General features: G+C 37.2%; 1 protein-coding gene across 1 annotated transcript; it reads right to left on the bottom strand.

The window, feature by feature from the left end:
- Nucleotides 1-9,860: 9,860 nt before the first annotated feature.
- LOC148031188 (uncharacterized) lies at nucleotides 9,861-12,378 on the bottom strand. Its single transcript, XM_087684721.1, has one exon. The coding sequence runs from the start codon at nucleotides 11,319-11,321 to the stop codon at nucleotides 10,323-10,325; it is 999 nt and encodes a 332-aa protein (XP_087540847.1). The 5' UTR covers nucleotides 11,322-12,378; the 3' UTR covers nucleotides 9,861-10,322.
- Nucleotides 12,379-19,201: the final 6,823 nt, after the last annotated feature.

The raw sequence follows: 19,201 nt of genomic DNA, 5'->3' as shown, positions 1-19,201 counted from the left end.
AAGGTATTAAGGTTGACCCTAAAAAGATAGAAGCAATTTTAAAATGGCCTATACCCAAAAATGTGCATGAGTTACGTTCTTTTCTAGGTCTTGCTAGTTTTTACAGAAAGTTTGTGCAAAATTTTTCATTACTTGCTTTACCTTTGACTAAACTTTTAAAGAAAGGTATTGTGTATAACTCGACTGATAATCAACAAAAATCTTTTGATTTATTGAAATATGCATTAACCCATGCTCCTGTATTACAACTACCTGATTTCAATAGACCATTCTTTTTAGTAGTTACTGATGCTAGTGGATCTAGAATAGGAGCCGTACTTATGCAAGATAATCATCCCATAGCCTACTCTAGCTATAAACTAAAACCATTTGAACTTAAATATTCTACATATGATAAAGAATTGCTAGCTGTAGTACAAGCCTTACGTCAATGGAAACATTACTTAATGGGTTCTGAATTTATGATTAAAACTGACCAACAAAGCATTAGACATCTCCTTAGTCAACCCCAAATATCTGACAGACATATTAAATGGGCAGCTTTCATTCAAAGTTTTCATCCCTTTATACAGTATCAACCAGGAAACGAGAATGTAGTAGCCGACGCTTTGAGTAGAAGGCCGACAATTCATAATATTTCCGTGATATCATTTGATTCTCTTATCCCTATGAAAGATACTTATCATCAGGATATTACTTTTCAAGTTGATTGGAATAAATTAGTTGCAAATAATTGGATTCCTATTGATTCACTGTCTTACAATAATGGATTCATGTTTTATGAAAAAGAGATTATGTGTGATAGTTCCATTTAGATCATTTGTTTTGAATGAGATTCATTGTCCTCCATATCAAGGTCATAGAGGTATTATATCTACTTTGCGTACATTGACTGAAGATTTTTATTGGCCACATATGGACACTGATGTATCTAACTTTGTTTCTGAATGTTTAGTTTGTCAAAGGGTTAAAAGACACCATGGTAAACAGTATGGTTTACTAATGCCCTTATCTATTCCATCACGACCATGGAAACAAATTTCTATGGACTTTATTACTGGTTTACCTAACACTAAAGCTAATCATGATATGATTTGGACTATTGTAGGCAGGTTTAGCAAACAAGCATATTTCATTTCATGCAAGAAAACTTTAACTGCATCTCAAGCAGCTCAATTGTTTTTTAAAACTATTTTTACTAATCATGGTTTACCAAAATTTATTATTTCTGATCGTGATTCTAGATTTTGTAATAATTTTTGGATTACTTTGTTTGCTAACTTAGGAACAAAGATTGATTTTTCATCTGCATTTCATCCTGAAACAAATAGTCAAACAGAAGCTACTAACAGTACTATTTTAGATCTTTTACATGCTTACACTATTTCTAAACCACACACATGGGATATACATCTACATTTACTTCAGTTTGCATATAACAATACACCACATACAGCTACAAAGAAAGCACCATTTGAAGTTATTTATGGTTATAGATTGCCTATACCTGTTGCATCACTATCAAATAAAATTCAGACTGCTGATGATATTGCTAACATGCACGCTACTATCTTTGATGAAGTTAAAGATATGATTGCCAAAGCCCAGCAATCATATACAAAACAAGCCAATAAGAAAAGATAGGCCATGAATTTCAAAGTTCATGATTATGTTTGGTTACCCATAGAAAAACATAGATTACAAAGTGTAGATAAACACCCAGTTGTGAAATTAGCACTTAGATTCTATGGACCATTCAAGATCATACACAAAATCAATGACAATGCATTTAAACTAGAATTACCACCACATTGGAAAATTCATAACACCTTTCATATTAGTTTATTACGACCCTTTAGAGACCAATTACATGTACACCCTGTCTATGAAAACCCACCTTGGTTAGATGAAGAGACTGAAATCCTTGAGCCTAAAGCTATTATAGATACTGACTTTATGACCACTAGAACTGGCTGTAGATATTCTAGATATTTGGTCAAGTTTAAAAACCATCCTGTTGAAGAGGCCCAATGGATGCACACTAGAGACTTAAATGATTTCCCCACTCTGTTAGCTTCACATTGAGATAATAGCAATTGAGGACAATTGCTATCCCACCCCGGGGGTATGATGCCAGGAGGCATATTTTACGGTGGATTCCGTGCCACGGTGGATTTCATGAGGTTTTATGGTGGATTTTGTAAACTTTTATTACCGGGGCTCATACACAAAGTGGATTCTTTGTGTGAGAAGTCGATGGGGATGCCTATCCTTCTCGGGCGTTTTGTTAATTTTATGTGTACATGGGTGATTTCATAGCAAGTGATTCCGCAAAATACATATTTAATTAATAAACATTTATGAGTTTAGAGTGCGCACTCATGATAAATTAAGGTTAGGATTGATTTCTAACCTATTGATTTATTTATGTAGCTGAAGACTGCTAGGTATTCACTTTTGTCGGTTTAATTGTATTATTTTACTAAAAATTGTGAATGCTTTAGTTGATGTGTAGAGATAGCAGTAGTGACGATGGAAAGCATTGGAGGATAGCGTGTATTCGAGTTATCATCTATATTTTGATGGGCGCATACCTTAGGCATGGCGCCTATATTTTGTCGCGCCTATTTATCAAGACGTTCGATATTTATTTATTATTTTTGTATGTGCATGGGCGCACGATTTAGATATTTGTATTTGAACATTGTATTGGGTATGCCTGACTTCTTGGGCGCCCGCCCATTAGCTTTATTCTCTTTGGCACAAAAGCAAACTCAAAAGCTAAAGTGTGCTATTTTGTAATTTGGGCTATTATTTGAGCTTGAAGATGATTAATATAAAAAAAATACATGCTTTGTGGAGCGCTCACACAAGACATGGGGAGAGATTGCACCCAATTGGTCTCTTGTTCATGTCGTGCAAGTCTTCTACATTGATTTGTGTGCAAAAAGTAGAGTTCTTTTATTCTTGGGGACCTTTCGATGCTCACTACGTGTGCTTACGGCATCCGATCTATGCACCAAAAATAAAGGAAGATTCAATCTTTAGCAAAATTTATTTAAAGTTTGGATACCATCAAATTAGAATGGACATTGTTGATATTGTTGAAACTACTTTTTGCACACAATTTGGACACTATGAATTTGTCGTTATGCCTTTCAACTTAACAAATGCACCTGCAACCTTTGCTAAGTTAAATGCAATTTTTACTAATTATTAGCATTTTTTCATTGTGTTTTTCAATTATAGGTTTATTTTTAGTACATCAGAAAGAAAACATGAAGAATGTTTAAAAATAGTTTTTTATTGACTAAAATATAATCACTTTTATGCTCATCCTATAAAAAGTATATTCTTTCAAGAACAAATTGAATATTAGGTCATATTGCTATAACTCGTCACCATCCAATAACTCGTAATAACAATATATGTAGCTTTGGGTATCGTTATTACCCAAAGCATCCCTCCCTCTTATGGCCTTATGCTCCATACATACTTCCGTTGATTATATGTAGCTTTCTTTGGTTGCATTTCTCCTTCATTGTATGCGACTCTCATTTAGCAACTTTTATAGATAGTTTTTTCTATTTTTGTTCATCTTTCTTATCATTCAATGTAACTATGGAATGTCATTCTGTCATTATACTTGTTTGAAAATTCAATCAATCAAATCCTTCTTCCTGGAAAATCATGATGTATGATTTCTGGGTAACAATTGTATATTCCATTTGTAAATAAATTATGGAACAATATTTAGCCCATTTGGCTAGAAAGTGGTAGGGTTGCATGCCTTGCCACACCCAAAATTTTATCTTCTTTGTATAACCATCGCTATTTGTGTCAGAAATTAAACCTATAAGTATTACTATTTGTATATGTATCAGCATCAGTATATTCATAGGTATCAACGTCGCTATATAGCAACTTTGGTACCAATACATATATCGATGCAAATAGTAACAATTTTGTAGCAAGGCAAACACCAATGTTTATAGCAACAATAGGGTGAATTTTTGCATGAATAATTTCATCGGTTTAAACATCAATATTGGGTCTATATACTATAGTGATGTTCACATTCACATTCATTTTAAAACTCACTAAATGTGGTTCTAAATATGTCCACATTCATATTTACACTCACATAGTTAAAGTGTGAATGTATATAGAATAGGCACCATCAATTTACATGCTTAAATATCGAACTAGTTGAGCAGTTAATTGCATGACTAGTTGCACTATTAGTTGGATATGTTAGATGGTATACATATCACACAATTTACTAAATTAATCACATATACACAAATACACTACTACACACGTACAATTCACATACTACATCACAACTCACTACACATCACACTTCATCACACACATGATCTATCTCACAATAACACCCATGGCACATGCACATAGCACACCACACACTACATATACACACATTTATTGACCTAGTTTCAAACACCTGATCCAGTTACACTCACATGTCTCACACTCTTCGTACTCTTGGTGGTCTCTTGCAACTTCGAGCAATTGGGCTATGTACGCAAGATAATTAACATAATCTTCCCTAGTCCATGGTTCCCTTTATACAAAAGAACCTATATTAACATTTAGTATGTTACTACGTCACCTGGTAAAATATTTTTAACATTAAGGATGCTATTCGTAACCCTCTACCAATTATCTATTTGTACTAATCATATTATTGACTAGCTATAAGATGGCCAATAAGGCTAGGTCTATTTTTTGGATAACACCTCCTAGAAGATTCATTACTCCTAACCAAATTAAAATTCGATAAGAGGACCCATGAAAAGCCCAACTTTAGTTCAAACTATGGGAACCAAGGGACACAACCTATCTCTCAATAATTTGTTACACACACACACACACAGGATTCTCCTCGTTACCATTTTCCCTTCTTTTTCCTTTCCCTCCCATTTCTTTGGGTAACTTAAACACTTTACTATTTGCATGAAAAAGAAAGCCAATGTTCACTTTCTCAAAGCCATTTTTAGCTACCTTTCCCTCTCACTTGCATGCAACCCTCTCTTTCTCAATTCTCTCTCTCTCTCTCTCTCTCTCTCTCTCTCTCTCTCTCTCTCTCTCTCTCTCTCTCTCTCTCTCTCTCTCTCTCTCTCTCTCTCTCTCTCTCTCTCTCTCTCTCTCTCTCTCTCTCTCTCTCTCTCTCTCTCTCTCTCTCTCTCTCTCTCTCTCTCTCTACACACACACACACATCATCATCATCATCCTATCCCCCATGCCAGTGAAATGCAAAGCGCTTATGGCCCATATTACTGCCTTGAAGCACAGCAAAACGGCTCCAAGGGCCATCATTACTTGATGACTTCTTTCGGGATTGATGGCCCATATACCCCTTTGTGCTCGAATGATCTCACCTTTCTCCTCCTTGGTCAATTTTATGAAGTGCTACCCTACACAAAATGGCAATAGCACTGACAAGGAGCGTTGTCAAAACCATAGCTTGTCACATGTTCTTAACGTGTGGCAAACTTGCCACACATTTTTAACAACATCTCTATTTGCTACAAAATCACTATATACTAATAGCAATCACCAAACACATTGCCCTTGATTATGCCACTAATAGCTACATAAAGGTTCCTTAACTAAAAAAACTTTGGTTGAGCTATTGGAATCCCCATGAGATACAAGGCCACATTAATGATAGAAATGTTGCCCCATTTATGAGCCTCTCGTATTCAAAATATACTTGATAAACATTAATAATTTGCTAAAATCCAATGGTCCAAATAAGGTTTTACACCACCAACCATCATCACACGAATGAACCAATTATGCATCTCTAGTTGATGTTGTTCAATCCATGACCACATATGCTTGTCCATTTCAAATGGCTTGATTAATTTCTCAATTGTCATGTCTAGGTTATTAATACTATACTGAGCACTAGACTGATTCTTTGAATCTTATGCGTGTTTTAACCATAATGAATAGACAATACGATCATAAAAATGTCTCAATCACATACTTACATACTTATATCCTATGTGCGTGGATGGAGCCCCTAGATATGCTCCTCTAGATAATGCCCAAGTTCTTAATTGGAATGCATGTGGCTCCTTACAATGTTGCCATCTTAATGCTCATTCCACATCATGTATTTTTAAACATTTTGCTATATGTACTTTTTGGGGAAAAACTTTTTCATTGGCCTTGATCTAGGAAATAAATGTGAATGTTCCCTCTCTCAAATGAGGCTCAAGTAAAAAATAAATGGTGGAGGATCATAAAATGTATAGGAAAGGGGCATCATATGATTCTATCTAGACTTGGGACTCTTCTATCCTCTCTTGTATGCTTGTTGCATGTACATTAACATTGTTTGACTTTACACCTTTTGATTTGGCTTTTCATTTGCACATTTTGTAAGAGTTGATGCACTAATTGTATCCTCTCTTCAAATGTTGCTTGTTGTAACATGTGTTTAGGCAATATCTTTGCTACAATCAAAATCTCACCCATGATACACCTAATTTTACTATACCATGTCTTGGATATTTAAAATTCTACATGGGAATGCCCCATGAAAGTACTTAAATGTATGCATTGATAAGTTGGTAATGAATTGGTCATATGTTCTCTTATCAAATTTGTCAAGGACTACTCGAAGGTGACACTCATTGAACTCATATAAATATTGACATACAATTTCACTCATGTATTTTCTTTGGCTCTTTGAGATGATGATATCATCACTTAGCATTTTTTAAAATGTGATTATTTAATTTATGTGATGTAAAATAATAATAATAATAAAACATCATGCTCAAAACATTGTTAGCTCAAAATATATACATGCACTGAAATAGTCTATTCTCTAATACATTTTTTAAAAAAGGTTTTAATGTTCATATGCTAGTAATACCGAGTCGAAAGAAATATTTCCTTTTTGTAAGACTCAAATCACATAAAATTGACGAGGATTTTCGATAAGCTATATTATCTATCTGAGTACAAGCCTCTAACGCAATACATACAAGCAATCCTAAAACATAATTATGTCTGAAGTGTGAGGTAAGCCTTAACATACACAAAGTCATATTATTCTAATGTTGGTGTAATTTCTTTTTGGAGTGAGAGAAGCAAGCTTCAATTCACACACAAGGATGGAGCTACCAAAGGCTTTACTAGTGAGAACTAAGGGAAATCTTACACATATCATGAGTGTAAGTACAAGCCTCTAACACAACATGAGTACAAGTACCAAATTTTGACTTTTTTCCCATAAAGTGTGAGCTAAGCATTGACATTTGAAGCAACAATAGTTTTATTGCCCAATCATAATATTGGAGTGTGAATAAATCTTAAGCACTACCAATGATAATAATTAGGCATATCACTTGTATTGTGAGTGTGAGTACTAGACTCTAACTCAATATAAGTACAAGCATCACAAAGTTTTTATTCATTTATGGAGTGTGAGTCAAAGCCTTTAACACACTCAAGAACGAAAGTTTGATTGCTTGAACTTATTACCACAATGGGAGTAGAAGTCTTGACTACTAGTAATAGTAAATTCAAACAAACAATATGCTTGAGAATTGTGTGGTGAGTATGAGTACAAGCCTCTAATACAACACAACATAATTGGCTAATCCTAATAACCCATCTCTATAGTGTGAGACAAGGCTCTAACACACATAGAAATTGGATTTAAAAATAAAATATATACTTTTAAGTGTGAGACAAAGATCTAACATTAAAAAGTATTTAAAAACTCAAAATAAAATGTAAATTTTAAGCTTATTAAAAATATATTAAAATAGTATAATTTCAAAAACTTTTAAAAAACACTCAAAATTTTACCTCTAATGTGGAAGTCGAAGTAACTATGAGATGATGATTGGAAAAGACAAGAGGAAGGAATCAGCAAATCACAATGCTTTTGAAAGGTTGAAATGGTTTCGAGCTGGTATTTATAGGTATTATTATTTTATTGAAAGAATTTTGATTAAAGAAAAGCCCAAATAACAGGATATTATTTGTATAGAAACCTTTATATTTGAGTCGAATAATGTTACCTAGGGTGGCATTGCTTGGGGATATAGCTTCTGTTGAGAAATCCATAAAGCTAATTCAAAAAGAGTGTTGGTTCTAAAGTTTATTAGGTTGTAAATGAACACTATCATGTTTCGGCAAAGGAAGCTCTATGACCTAGTCGAGTTTATCTTTGAGTTTAAAAAATGATACTTTGGTGGTATGTAGGAAGCTCAAAGTTGATGCTCATGTATTTAAGGTGATGTATCAAAGGCTAGTTAGCAGCCTAAGATTTTGGCTTATGCATGATGCATTATATAGCTTGACCACATTGTAAAAGTCCCATGCTTGCTTCACTTTTAGCTCTTGATTGTCCCTTTTTTTTTTTGCAATGCACTATGTTGCTACAAAACTATGATCCTAAAGTGATGGGATAAGTTACTTATGAATTTCATATAGAAATTTAAGAGATTTTAATGAGAGATGATAGGTGCCTCGTTATGGAATCATGTATCCTAAGCTAATTAGAGCTCTACAAAAGACTATATTTTGAGGAAGGTGATAAGTGTTAGCAGCATTAATTGAAGAAGTTGATCTTTGATTAACAAGTTGTCACTTGACAAGACACTTTTCTTTGAGGAAGATTAAGTGGTAGTTATAGGCAAAAGAAAAAAGCTATTGTGCTAAAGCCTCAATGAGAATGTCTACATCAGTGGTGGTTGACAAAGTACCCTTTCGCATTAGTAATGGCTTCCACACAGTTTTGGTACCTTAGTGCAACACTTGGTATGAATCTTTGCATGCAAGCCCAAATAGATAAACACCAACACAGAGAATTGATCAATGCAGAGAGCCTCTAGGCATGTCTAAACTACAAGTAGGCATTCTAGACACATAAGATGGACATAATTGAGGTAGAGTTGATGTTGCTACAAGACCAAAAGAGATATAATAAAGATATGTGAGTCTCTTGTCAGTAGGTGTGTTCCTGTAGTTTATGGACCATCCTCCTATGGAGGATGATTTCTATGAATGGTGAGATGCTACATACTAGGGAAAGGTAAATATTGTCCAATTAAGTTTGTGGGAAAAGCTTTTTACCTTGTTCTACTATCATCGAAATCAAAGTGTGCTTGGTTATTAGCTCAGTAGTCATGGTTCGAGTCAATCTTGTGTATACCCTACGATGGTGTTCCTCATTCTCTTCGGACAACGTGCTATAGCATGAATGTCAGGTGTTGCTCGCCAAGAAAAAACGATTGTAGCCATAGCCAGTCCTTTCTTCAAGCTTAATGTGTTAAGATGGCATCTCCTACTCAAAAGGCTACCAATGAGGAAGAGCCTAGCCAGTCATATGCAAATATTGCCACTCTATCTCTTCTCTTGGAAAGCAGAAGACAAAAAGCATCTCTTTTGGGAATGTGTCCACACAAGGAAATTATGGAATAGAATTGAGTGATTGTTACATGAAGCAAACCTTGAGAAACAATTTAGTGTGTCCATTGCCCTTTTTGCTAACTTTGGAAGTCTTGATGAAATCAGTCGGAAACAAATCTTTTGATTAATGTTGTGGTTTTTTAAGTTTATCTTTTGTTGGGGGGGGGGGGGGGGGGCGGGGGGTGGGATGACTGCACTTCTGGGAGAGGACATAAGAAACCTCCTCATAAATGGTGGAAACTATTAATCTTTGAAATTAGAGTGCTGATGAAGCAGTTTATGAGCTCTTGGATCTCCAGGCGTTCTAGCAAAGATGCCGCGCTGTAAGAACTTGTACTTTACCTTCTGATGAAATATGTAACTAAGCCGCATTACAAAAAACAAATTGAGTGGTAGCAACGTTAATTCACGAAGCTGAGTCGATTCATGAGGCCGAGCACGCGTCAATTTTATCAATTAACTTAGGCTGGAAAGATACAACAACGGATACCGCAACCATGACATTAATGTATGTACAAGAATTCTGTGCGGCCGGCCTAGACATCAACCGTAACAACAAACAATTAGATGATGATGAATCATAAAGGCATTCTGTTGAGATGTGGAGCTCATGGGGGAAGTAGATTCTCCGTCAGATGTGGGCTCAATCGCTGACAGGAAGAGCGCGAGTATTCCCTCAAGCTGGAGCTGGTGACGAAAGGGAACATACCGACGGATGGATCACGAACTTGAGTGGGAACAGAGCAAAGTACTGCAGTTGATGTATGGGAAAACAGATGATATGATCATGACGAGCAGACATTGCGGGTAATGGATAGGTAGCGGCTGCTGGGTGAGGGTGGGTGCCAGTGCATACGATATCAGGCTTTGGCAGTGAGAGAGAGGGGCGGGAGGAGGGAGGCTGATCGGTGGCTGGGACTTTGGAAGAGGGAGGCGAGGGGGAGGCTGGCGGGAGGCCGGGGTGGGGGAGGAGGAGGAGAAGGAGGAGGAGGAGGAGGAGGAGGAGGAGAGATAGAGGTAGCTGGATCGGCCATGGCGGGCGAGGAGAGGCTACGAGGGGCGAGGAGAGGCGAGCGCTCGAAGAGGAGCCGCAGGGAGGTGCGGGCCGTGTGAGGCGGCGGAGGGGAGGACGGGCAGGCGGCCGGAGATGGAGAGGAGGGCGACGTGGCGGCGGCGGTCATCAGCAGGAGCTGAGAGAGCGCAGGGCGAAGGGTAAGGCCCGGTGGTGGCGGCGGAGACGGGGGCGGCGACGCTGGAGGCACGCTGCCGCCGTCGACGGAGACCGCCGGGGACGACGAGCCGGAGGAGAAGCTCGTGGCGGTGGTGGTGGTGGCGGTGGTGGTGATCGTGAGCACGTCGCTGGGGGTGCGGCTGCGCATCCTCTTGTCGGTTTTACCGGCGCCGCCGGAATCGGCCGACCCCCCGCCGTGCGCTGCCGCCAGCTCCATGTCCTCCCTGGTCTCCTCCTTGATCGGGAACAGCAGGTGCAGCGCTGGCACGCCCTGATTGGCCCGCTGCTGCTGCTCCTCCTCTTCTTCATCCTCCTGCAACCTCTTTGCGGTGGCTGGGTAGCCCCCGAACGACCCCACGTACGCCGCCTCATACACGTACTCGCAGCTGCAGCACCCGCCGTCGCCATCGCGGCCATCGCCAGCTCCTGATCTTCGCCTCGGCCTCCTCCTTCCCATCCTCCCCTTCCCGCCCTTGCCTGTATTATTAAAATGCTCTCCCCTTTCAGCGCCGGCCCCTACCTTCTTCCTCCTCACGCACAGATACCACAGCTCCGCCCCCAGCGCCAGCACAAACAGCACGAATACCACACTCAGCCCCACTCCCAGCTCCCGCAATGGCCTCATCATCTTCGATGTCGCCCCCCCACTTTACCTACTGATCTTCCTGCTATACCACACCATCATCGATCCCATCAGCTCCTCTCCCGGTACCAATACATGATCATCATCGATCCAATACTCCAATTCCTCTTAAGTCTGTATACCCACCTATGCCCTCGCATTTCCGGTGTCAGCTGCTTCACGCTGGCCTCATCTCGACGCCCTCAAGAGCTGCATCCATGCATCATCCTTTGAAACAGATTCAATTATAACTTAGCCTTCGACAGTACCTTATCTATGCCCGAATCACGCCCGCATCATCATTCGCAACAGAAATGAGTTATAGCTTTGGATCCTTTGACACCTTATCTTCCTTGAATCATGCATGCATCACCATTTCCAACAGAAATGAGTTATAGCTTGGGGCCCTGGATCCCTTAGCTTGCCTTCAATGTCAGCTGATAGCTGAGTATTCTAGGATCTACTCATGCGAATTATGAGATAGATCTAGGATAATCATCCGCATACTGTAGCGCAGATGGACTGGTATACTGGACAATGCTTCTAGCAATAAAATGACAGCAAGCAAGAGAGGGATGCTGATTGCGGAAAGCCTTATCTAGCTCTAGTCTTGCTCTTCGTTCCACATTCTCAAGAGTGACTGAGAGGAGGAGCCCAGCCCATAATGGAGACAATAGATTAATTACTGTTGCTGCCGAGACCGTGCAGCTGCATTCATCTTATCAAATACCATTTTACCAAACACGCTCCAGTCACACTTTTACTGCTAAGCCTCCCAATTTTCTATTCATATCTCGAGTCGGCGCTTGCAGAAAGGGGCAATAAAACCCACTATTCTACAATGTCCTCTTAGATTCTGTGAGGTAAAAATGGAGATAGAAAGGACTCAGGAGGCTTCCGCCGCTCCGCTTTTGCAGACATACACGTCTGTATGAGCCTCTGACTCGAAAGGACGAGCGGGGTGGCCTCCTGAACAGGCTACATGTAAAGACTTTTATCTTACTCGCTGGACAAGGAAGAAAGAAATTTTTGAAAGCCTGGCGGAATATGGTTCCATACTTTAGCCATTAAAAGAGAGAGAGAGAGAGAGAGATTCTCTAGCCTGCACTGCAGTTCTTGTTTGGCTGCTCTCTTTGAGTCTTAAAGCACTTTTGACCACTAAGAACCCCGTCGCGACCCGCACCCAACGTGAACAAGATTAGTGGGGTTTTGCTAAAAAGTTAGAGGAGTTTTGATGTCACACCAACTTGCTTTAGGGAGCGGTGAACAGAGAGGATAACAAAATAAGTATTATCTTTGTCAAATACCTGCACCTTATTAGTTGACACGCATGGGAACTTTTTTGTCAACCAATAGCATATGTTAACGTTGAACGAGAGAGGGAGATTAAGAGAGACACGGTAAGAGAGGGAGATTAAGAGGGAGGGAATGAGAGGGAGATTAAGAGTGAGGGTAAGAGAGGGAGAGAGAGGATAAAAGAGGAATAGAGTAAGATAGACATTAAGAGAGAGGGAGACTAAAAGAAAGAGAGTAAGCAAGGGAGGGAGGGTGATTAAGAGAGAGGGTAAGAGAGGAAGAGAGGAAGAGAGAGGAGAGCGTAAAAGAAGAAGAAAGTAAGTGAGAGAGATTAAGAGGGAGAGTAAAAGAGGGAGGGAAAGGGAGGGAGATTAAGGGAGAGGGAAAGAGAGGAGGTGAGATTAAGAGAGAGGTTGAGAGGGAGAGAAAGAGGGTAAAAGAGAGAGAGAGAGAGAGAGAGAGAGAGAGAGATTAATAGGGAGATCGGGAGGGAGGGAAGAGAGGGAGGGAGATTAAGAGAGTAAGAGAAAGTTTAAAGAAGGAAATAGAGTGAGATTAAGAGAGTAATGAGAAGATTAAGTGGGATGGAAAGAGAAGGAGATTAAGAGAGAAAGGGAGAGAGAGAGAGAGAGTAGATCAAGAGGGAGAGATGAGGGATAAAGGAGGGAGAGAGATGGAGGGAGGAAGAGAGAGTGAGTGAGTGAGTGAGAGGAAAAGAGATAGAGATGTGAGGAGGGTCTTGGTAGCTATTAGCATTAGTATAATCCAAAGTGTCTCTTTTTTATTATGTACATCACCACACTTGATTTACAAAGCAATGTGAGCTGATAATTCATAAATGAGGAGTTGAAGAGAGTTTCATATGAGTGTCTTCAAATTAGATGGTGTGCTTTAGGCACAAAGCATATACAAAGTTGCCTCAATGGTGGATGCCCTTATGTTTTGCCTCAATACGATTTGACACGTCGATCTCTAATGAGTATAGTCAATGCTCTAGGGTGGCAACGAAGGGAGGTATCTCAAGTATGCCTCACTCGATTAGAGGAGATGGTAGCTTTGGTGGATATTGTGGAGAACCAACGACTTCATGTCCTTGTCATATCAAGACTACTTTTAGGGGGTGCTACGGCAATATAGATGCTACGGCCCCATAATCGGTTGGGACTCCTCACTATTGTCAAGGCTTTGGAGAGGGTGGCTCTAGTGGTTACTATGGAGATAAGATGTAGGATCCACCCTTCCATCAATCAATTAGATGCCCATTGCCTATATTAGCTAAACATATATGCATTTTCACTCATGTGATGTCAAGATTTGCTCAACCATCTGCGTGTGGCACTTCTGTAGGTGCCACTCCTATAGTTACCCCAATAAGACATATACTAGACCTACCCTCCCTAGCTACGAATACTTGGTGAAGACATCCATGCTAGTTCTATATATATGAATAATGAGCAGAAGAGACTCATAACGCATACGCATGAGTTGTGGCCTCAAGTCTTTAGACACAATGTATTGGATAGCTAGAAAGATGTGCTAGAAGCTAGTAAGAACTATGTGATAGCATTTCTTATGTGAGGGATTTCCAATACCTTCATTAGATTGATGATTTCTCTATAGGATGGATGATGGAGTAGACATATGATTACATGTCTCACAAATGATCAAATGTGTCAAATGCAATAAAGATTGATATAGAGAAGTCTAATTAGCTAAATTAAGAGGACCAAAGGAAGCTCAGATAAGAGGCTGCTTCCTCTCCATGGTGATGACGACTCAGGAGGAGGTGCACTTACAAGAAATTATATATATAACATGTGTTTAAAGGGTATTAAGAAATACCCTTTCTTTACATGCTACAAGACTATAAATGACCCCTTTTACTTTAATATACTTATGGATTTTTTTCAAATTGTGATTTAAAATTTCCTTTTGTAAATATGATCCTATAAAATTTACTAAATAATATACATTTTCTTTTGAACTTAAGTGGTACCTTACATGTTCTATAAGGTGCACCCCTCCCCCCAGGATGACGACAGTAGTGAAAGAGGTGACAAGGGCATGACTAGAGGTAGGAATCATGTACATCACCTTGGAAAGTGTACTTTTCATCACTATTTGTATCACTATATAGGAACAAAAAAAGTTGCCATTCTATGGTGACACTAATAGAGATGTTTTTTACAATAACATGGGCATTTTTTCCATAGACTAAAAATGTCTCTAAAAAATAGGTACAAGCCTTATATATTGTAGTGAGTGTAGAGAAGAGAATTAAACAGATATAAGGAAATAGAGAGAGAGAGAGAGAGAGAGAGAGAGAGAGAATAGAGACAAAATAGAGAGAGGAAAGGGTAGAGAGAGAGGACAAAGAAGAGAGTGAGGAGAAGATAGAAAACTTATAATTGCTACGCTTCAAAATATAATCTTGGATAAAATACAATTTACATATTTTAGCTTAACATCAACATCCACAGTCAAATTGATAAGTTTAAAAGAAATTATTGAATACCATTAGCAAAAGCATTTCATTGTTTAAATTTTGGGCATATTCCATTAATTTTTACAATTAGAATGCCCACACAGGGTACTACAAATATAGAGATACTAGTTCTACTATTTTTCTATCAAAAGGATCTCTATTTAAGCATTTTACAATGTATGATTTGAGTTTTCTCTTATCATATTTATGGGCTAGGGGCCAAGGGATATATGCTCTAATAAATGAAGAATTGTATAGCTAATCCTATATATCATGCGTTACTTATCATACGACAAAGGATTGGTAGAAATGCATTCATGAGCTACATAATGATATCTTGCAATCCAATCTCTTCTTACAGACGGGTTCATATCAAGGAGCTTGGAAAAAATACCAATTGTAAGATATGTAGTACAGTGTTTCCAATCCCCTATTCTTATATATACTTTGTTATTGGTACCAAAATGCAACAAAATGTTGTATGCATGAAGATCATTATGCATAAATTATTGGAATGCATAAATTTAAAAGTGTGCAAGATGCCATTAATAACGACCCACATGTTGGCTTATACTTCTTCCAAATTTTCTTATGCCATCACTATGAAATCTTTAGATTTCAATACTTAAAGACGAGCTATAATTGTCACTCAACATTGAGAACCAAACCTAGGTGCCCAAGTGCTTGAATTGAATGCATGTGGTTCCTCACAATGATGCCATCTCAATGCTCATTCCATGCTCACATACTTTTAAAGCTTTTACTACATAAAAGTATTTGGAAAAAGCTTTGTCTTTGACCTAAATCTTAATCTTGGAAAAAAAAGCAAACATTCCCTCTAGCCCAAACAAGGCTCAAGAAAAACCAAAATGGTGGAGGATCATAGAATGTACACAGAAGGGGCATTTCATAATTCTGTCTAGACTTGGGACTCTTTTGTGCTCTCTTGTATGCTTGTTGTAGGTATGTCAATACTATCTGGCCTTACTTGCACATGTTTGCAAGATGAGACTTCTGATTTATCCTTTCCTTTGTACATTTATGGGAATCGCTGCATTCATTGTATCATCTCTTCAAATGCTAGCTATCATAACATATGTTCAAACAACCTCTTTGTTATGACCCATTATATGTCTAATTTTACTGTACCATGTCTTGGATATTTGAAATGCTACATCCACATGCTTGGATGGAAAAGTCCTTTGACAGTAGTTAAATGCAATGTGTCAATAATTCAATGATGAATTGGTCATATGTGCTCTTATCAACACTATGAAAGACTACTCAAAGGTGATGCTTGAACTCATATAAGTATCAACATATAACTTTACTCATATAGTTTCTTTTACTCTTTGAGAGATGATGGTATCATCACTTGTCATTTCTAAAATAAAGAAAAAAAACAAAACCTCTGTAACGAAAGTTTCATTTTTGAAAATACAAAATTTGGATTTTATAAATAGACATAGATATAATATTACTAGGAATTTTTATTATGAATATTTATTTTTATCATCTTGTAATTGTGATTATGATATCCTTTACATTAATGATATAGATTCTCGATCACTTTGCATTAATGACATATCTAGGATTGTTTGATAATGGCACCCAAGCTTGTTTCTCTCTCTCCCCTCTCTTTACCATGGATATAGAAATTTGACCTTCAACAAGGTGTCCAAGCTCTGAAATCACATCCATATCCATGTTTAATTTATTCCAAATAGATGGAAGATGGATTCCTACCATTATTAGCAAAGGTAGCTAGATTACCATGCAACAAGCAAAAAATGTGAGAGCTCCTTCATCTCTGCTCAGAAGGATAGAATCAAATATTTCAGAATTGGAGCAAACAAGAAAAGCATAAAAGAGGTTTTAGTACAACGTGTATTTATGCATAGAAAGTTGCATTTGGAACCTAGAGCTTCAAATCTTCCGTTGAATAGACCAATTTCTAAGTATTTTATTATCAATTAAAACTTGGTATTTGATTTTATTGTGACAAGTTTTATTTTTATTTGTAGATGTCTATCCTCCTCATCTTGAGGAATGGCAACTTGTTGATTCTATTACTGATATCCTTGATGTTATGCATAGTTTGATTGGAGAAGCAATATACAAAGGTAGGAGAAAAACACAGCTTGCAAAGAATGTAATTTTTTTAATGGCCATTCTTATATTATCACTATGCATAACGGCCAATGGGGAGTAATATCCCCACTTCATTTACCTGATTTTACAAGCCTTAAGTGGTCATTACCACGTCCAATCACTAAGCTATAGATGTAAAATATTTTTTGAGATACAAAAAACATTGAAACCTAATAATTTCAAAAGGCTAAGCAAGATTACTTTTTTTTGCCTATTAATGTATTTATTGATCTCTTTTTAAATGGTGAGATACAAAGATCAAAGGCCATGTTATCACTCAAGAGGCTTGCATATGATCATACCCTACAATTTGTTAATGCGGGGTGGGATACAAGGATAAAAGGCAAGATAGCTTGTAAGATAGTTCAAAACTCTATTGCTTGCAAATACCTACTTGCTACTCAAAATTTCATCCTTAGCTTTTTTATTATAGTAGATGGCATTATGTTGGTAGTAGTCTAGTTGCTTTGGATCAAAATCTTAACAATTTTAGCAAATATCCTATAGTGGACATTGATATTTGGCTCAATGAGAATCTTATTATAATACTAAAGGTTAGATCATCATGTATACTATAGGTTGGATTTACAAAATGAAGATATCTACTTGCCATATTCATTTGCATTCCAACTAAACAACAAATGAGTAAGTTTGTACATTAAGTGTCTCTTTACTTTCAATACAAATACAAGCTCAAATATTGCAACAAATTTGTATTTTCTTTCTTCATGATGTATATACATGAGGTTGTACAAAACAATATACAAAGGCTATTTCTTTTTGTGAGGAATATTCTAGGAGTTATTTTTCTCTTCTTTGATCCTTTGGTTGTCCTAGGTGTTGAGGGCATCTCCTTCTCTATTTCCATAGTCTCTACCTTCTCCTCTACCCCCTCCTTATCTATGGCCTACTTGACTCCTTGTTCTTCTTGTGTGTAGTTGACAAGTATATACTTGAAAATATTTGCTTGTACATATCAAAGATGCTCACTCTTGTAACAATCTTTAGAAAACTATCATACATTTTAAAGAAAGGAATGTTAGTTAAGTGCTATCTTGCAATGCACTCTCTTTTGAGTGAAACAATAGCTTAAATTGAAATATATTCTACATTACCTTGATAAATTTATCATCATTAAGAAAAATAAATTTAGCAATATTTTGGCATTTAGAATCACCCTCCAAACACAAGAATGACTATCATCTTGATGAGAGGGCTCTACAAAACACAAAGTAAAATTAAACAACTTATTTGTGGTAGTTTATAGAATCAAGTATCTTGATGTATTTGATAAAAAGCTTACCACAACTTGTTTATACTCCATTTGTGTAAGTAGATTAGAAGACATAAAGGGCCTTTTTTTATAGAACTTCAATTAATATTTTTATAGCTCTATATAAAAAATAAATAAAATTTAGAGTACTTACAATAGATAAACTTTAAATTATCAGGGAGCCTTGAAAAAATCCAACTTACATCTTAGCATTTCCATGTACTCCTTTGACGAATTGATTTAAAAACACTGATTATCTACACAGTCTATGGTAATCAGGCTCCAATGAGATCTAGAAATAATTATAGGTGAATAATTTAGTATTATAAACTCTTTTAAAAGTAGAAGAAATACCATACAACTTACTTTTCATGATATAGGATCATAAGAAGCTCCAAGGTATCAAAATTAATTCTATTGAGCCAATGGTCAAATGCATTTGCTTCAAGCTCACTCAGTCTCATGTAGTGGGAGATTGAAGGATCAAGATGTAATATTACCATGCAATTAAAAGTTAGTTGATTAGTTTAAAAGTTAGTTGGTCAATTAATAAGTTAGTAAGATTACTAACTAAAGACTAACTAAAGTAAAAACTAACTAATGTTAATAATTGATTATTTTTATTTAATTAAAAATATATGTTTTTAAAAAAATCAAGAGTCATATTCTGATATTTTTCTC

This window comes from Lygodium microphyllum, chromosome 9, assembly GCF_053477565.2.
Source record: "Lygodium microphyllum isolate KBCC chromosome 9, Lygodium_microphyllum_v1.1.10, whole genome shotgun sequence".
NCBI lineage: Eukaryota > Viridiplantae > Streptophyta > Polypodiopsida > Schizaeales > Lygodiaceae > Lygodium > Lygodium microphyllum.
The sequence above is the reverse complement of the archived record's forward strand: the minus strand, read 5'-3'. Positions and strand labels throughout refer to the sequence as shown.

What these genes read in the sequence shown, in the direction of transcription:
- LOC148031188 (XM_087684721.1), bottom strand. Translation starts at nt 11,321, where the DNA reads ATGATGAGGCCATTGCGGGAGCTGGGAGTGGGGCTGAGTGTGGTATTC.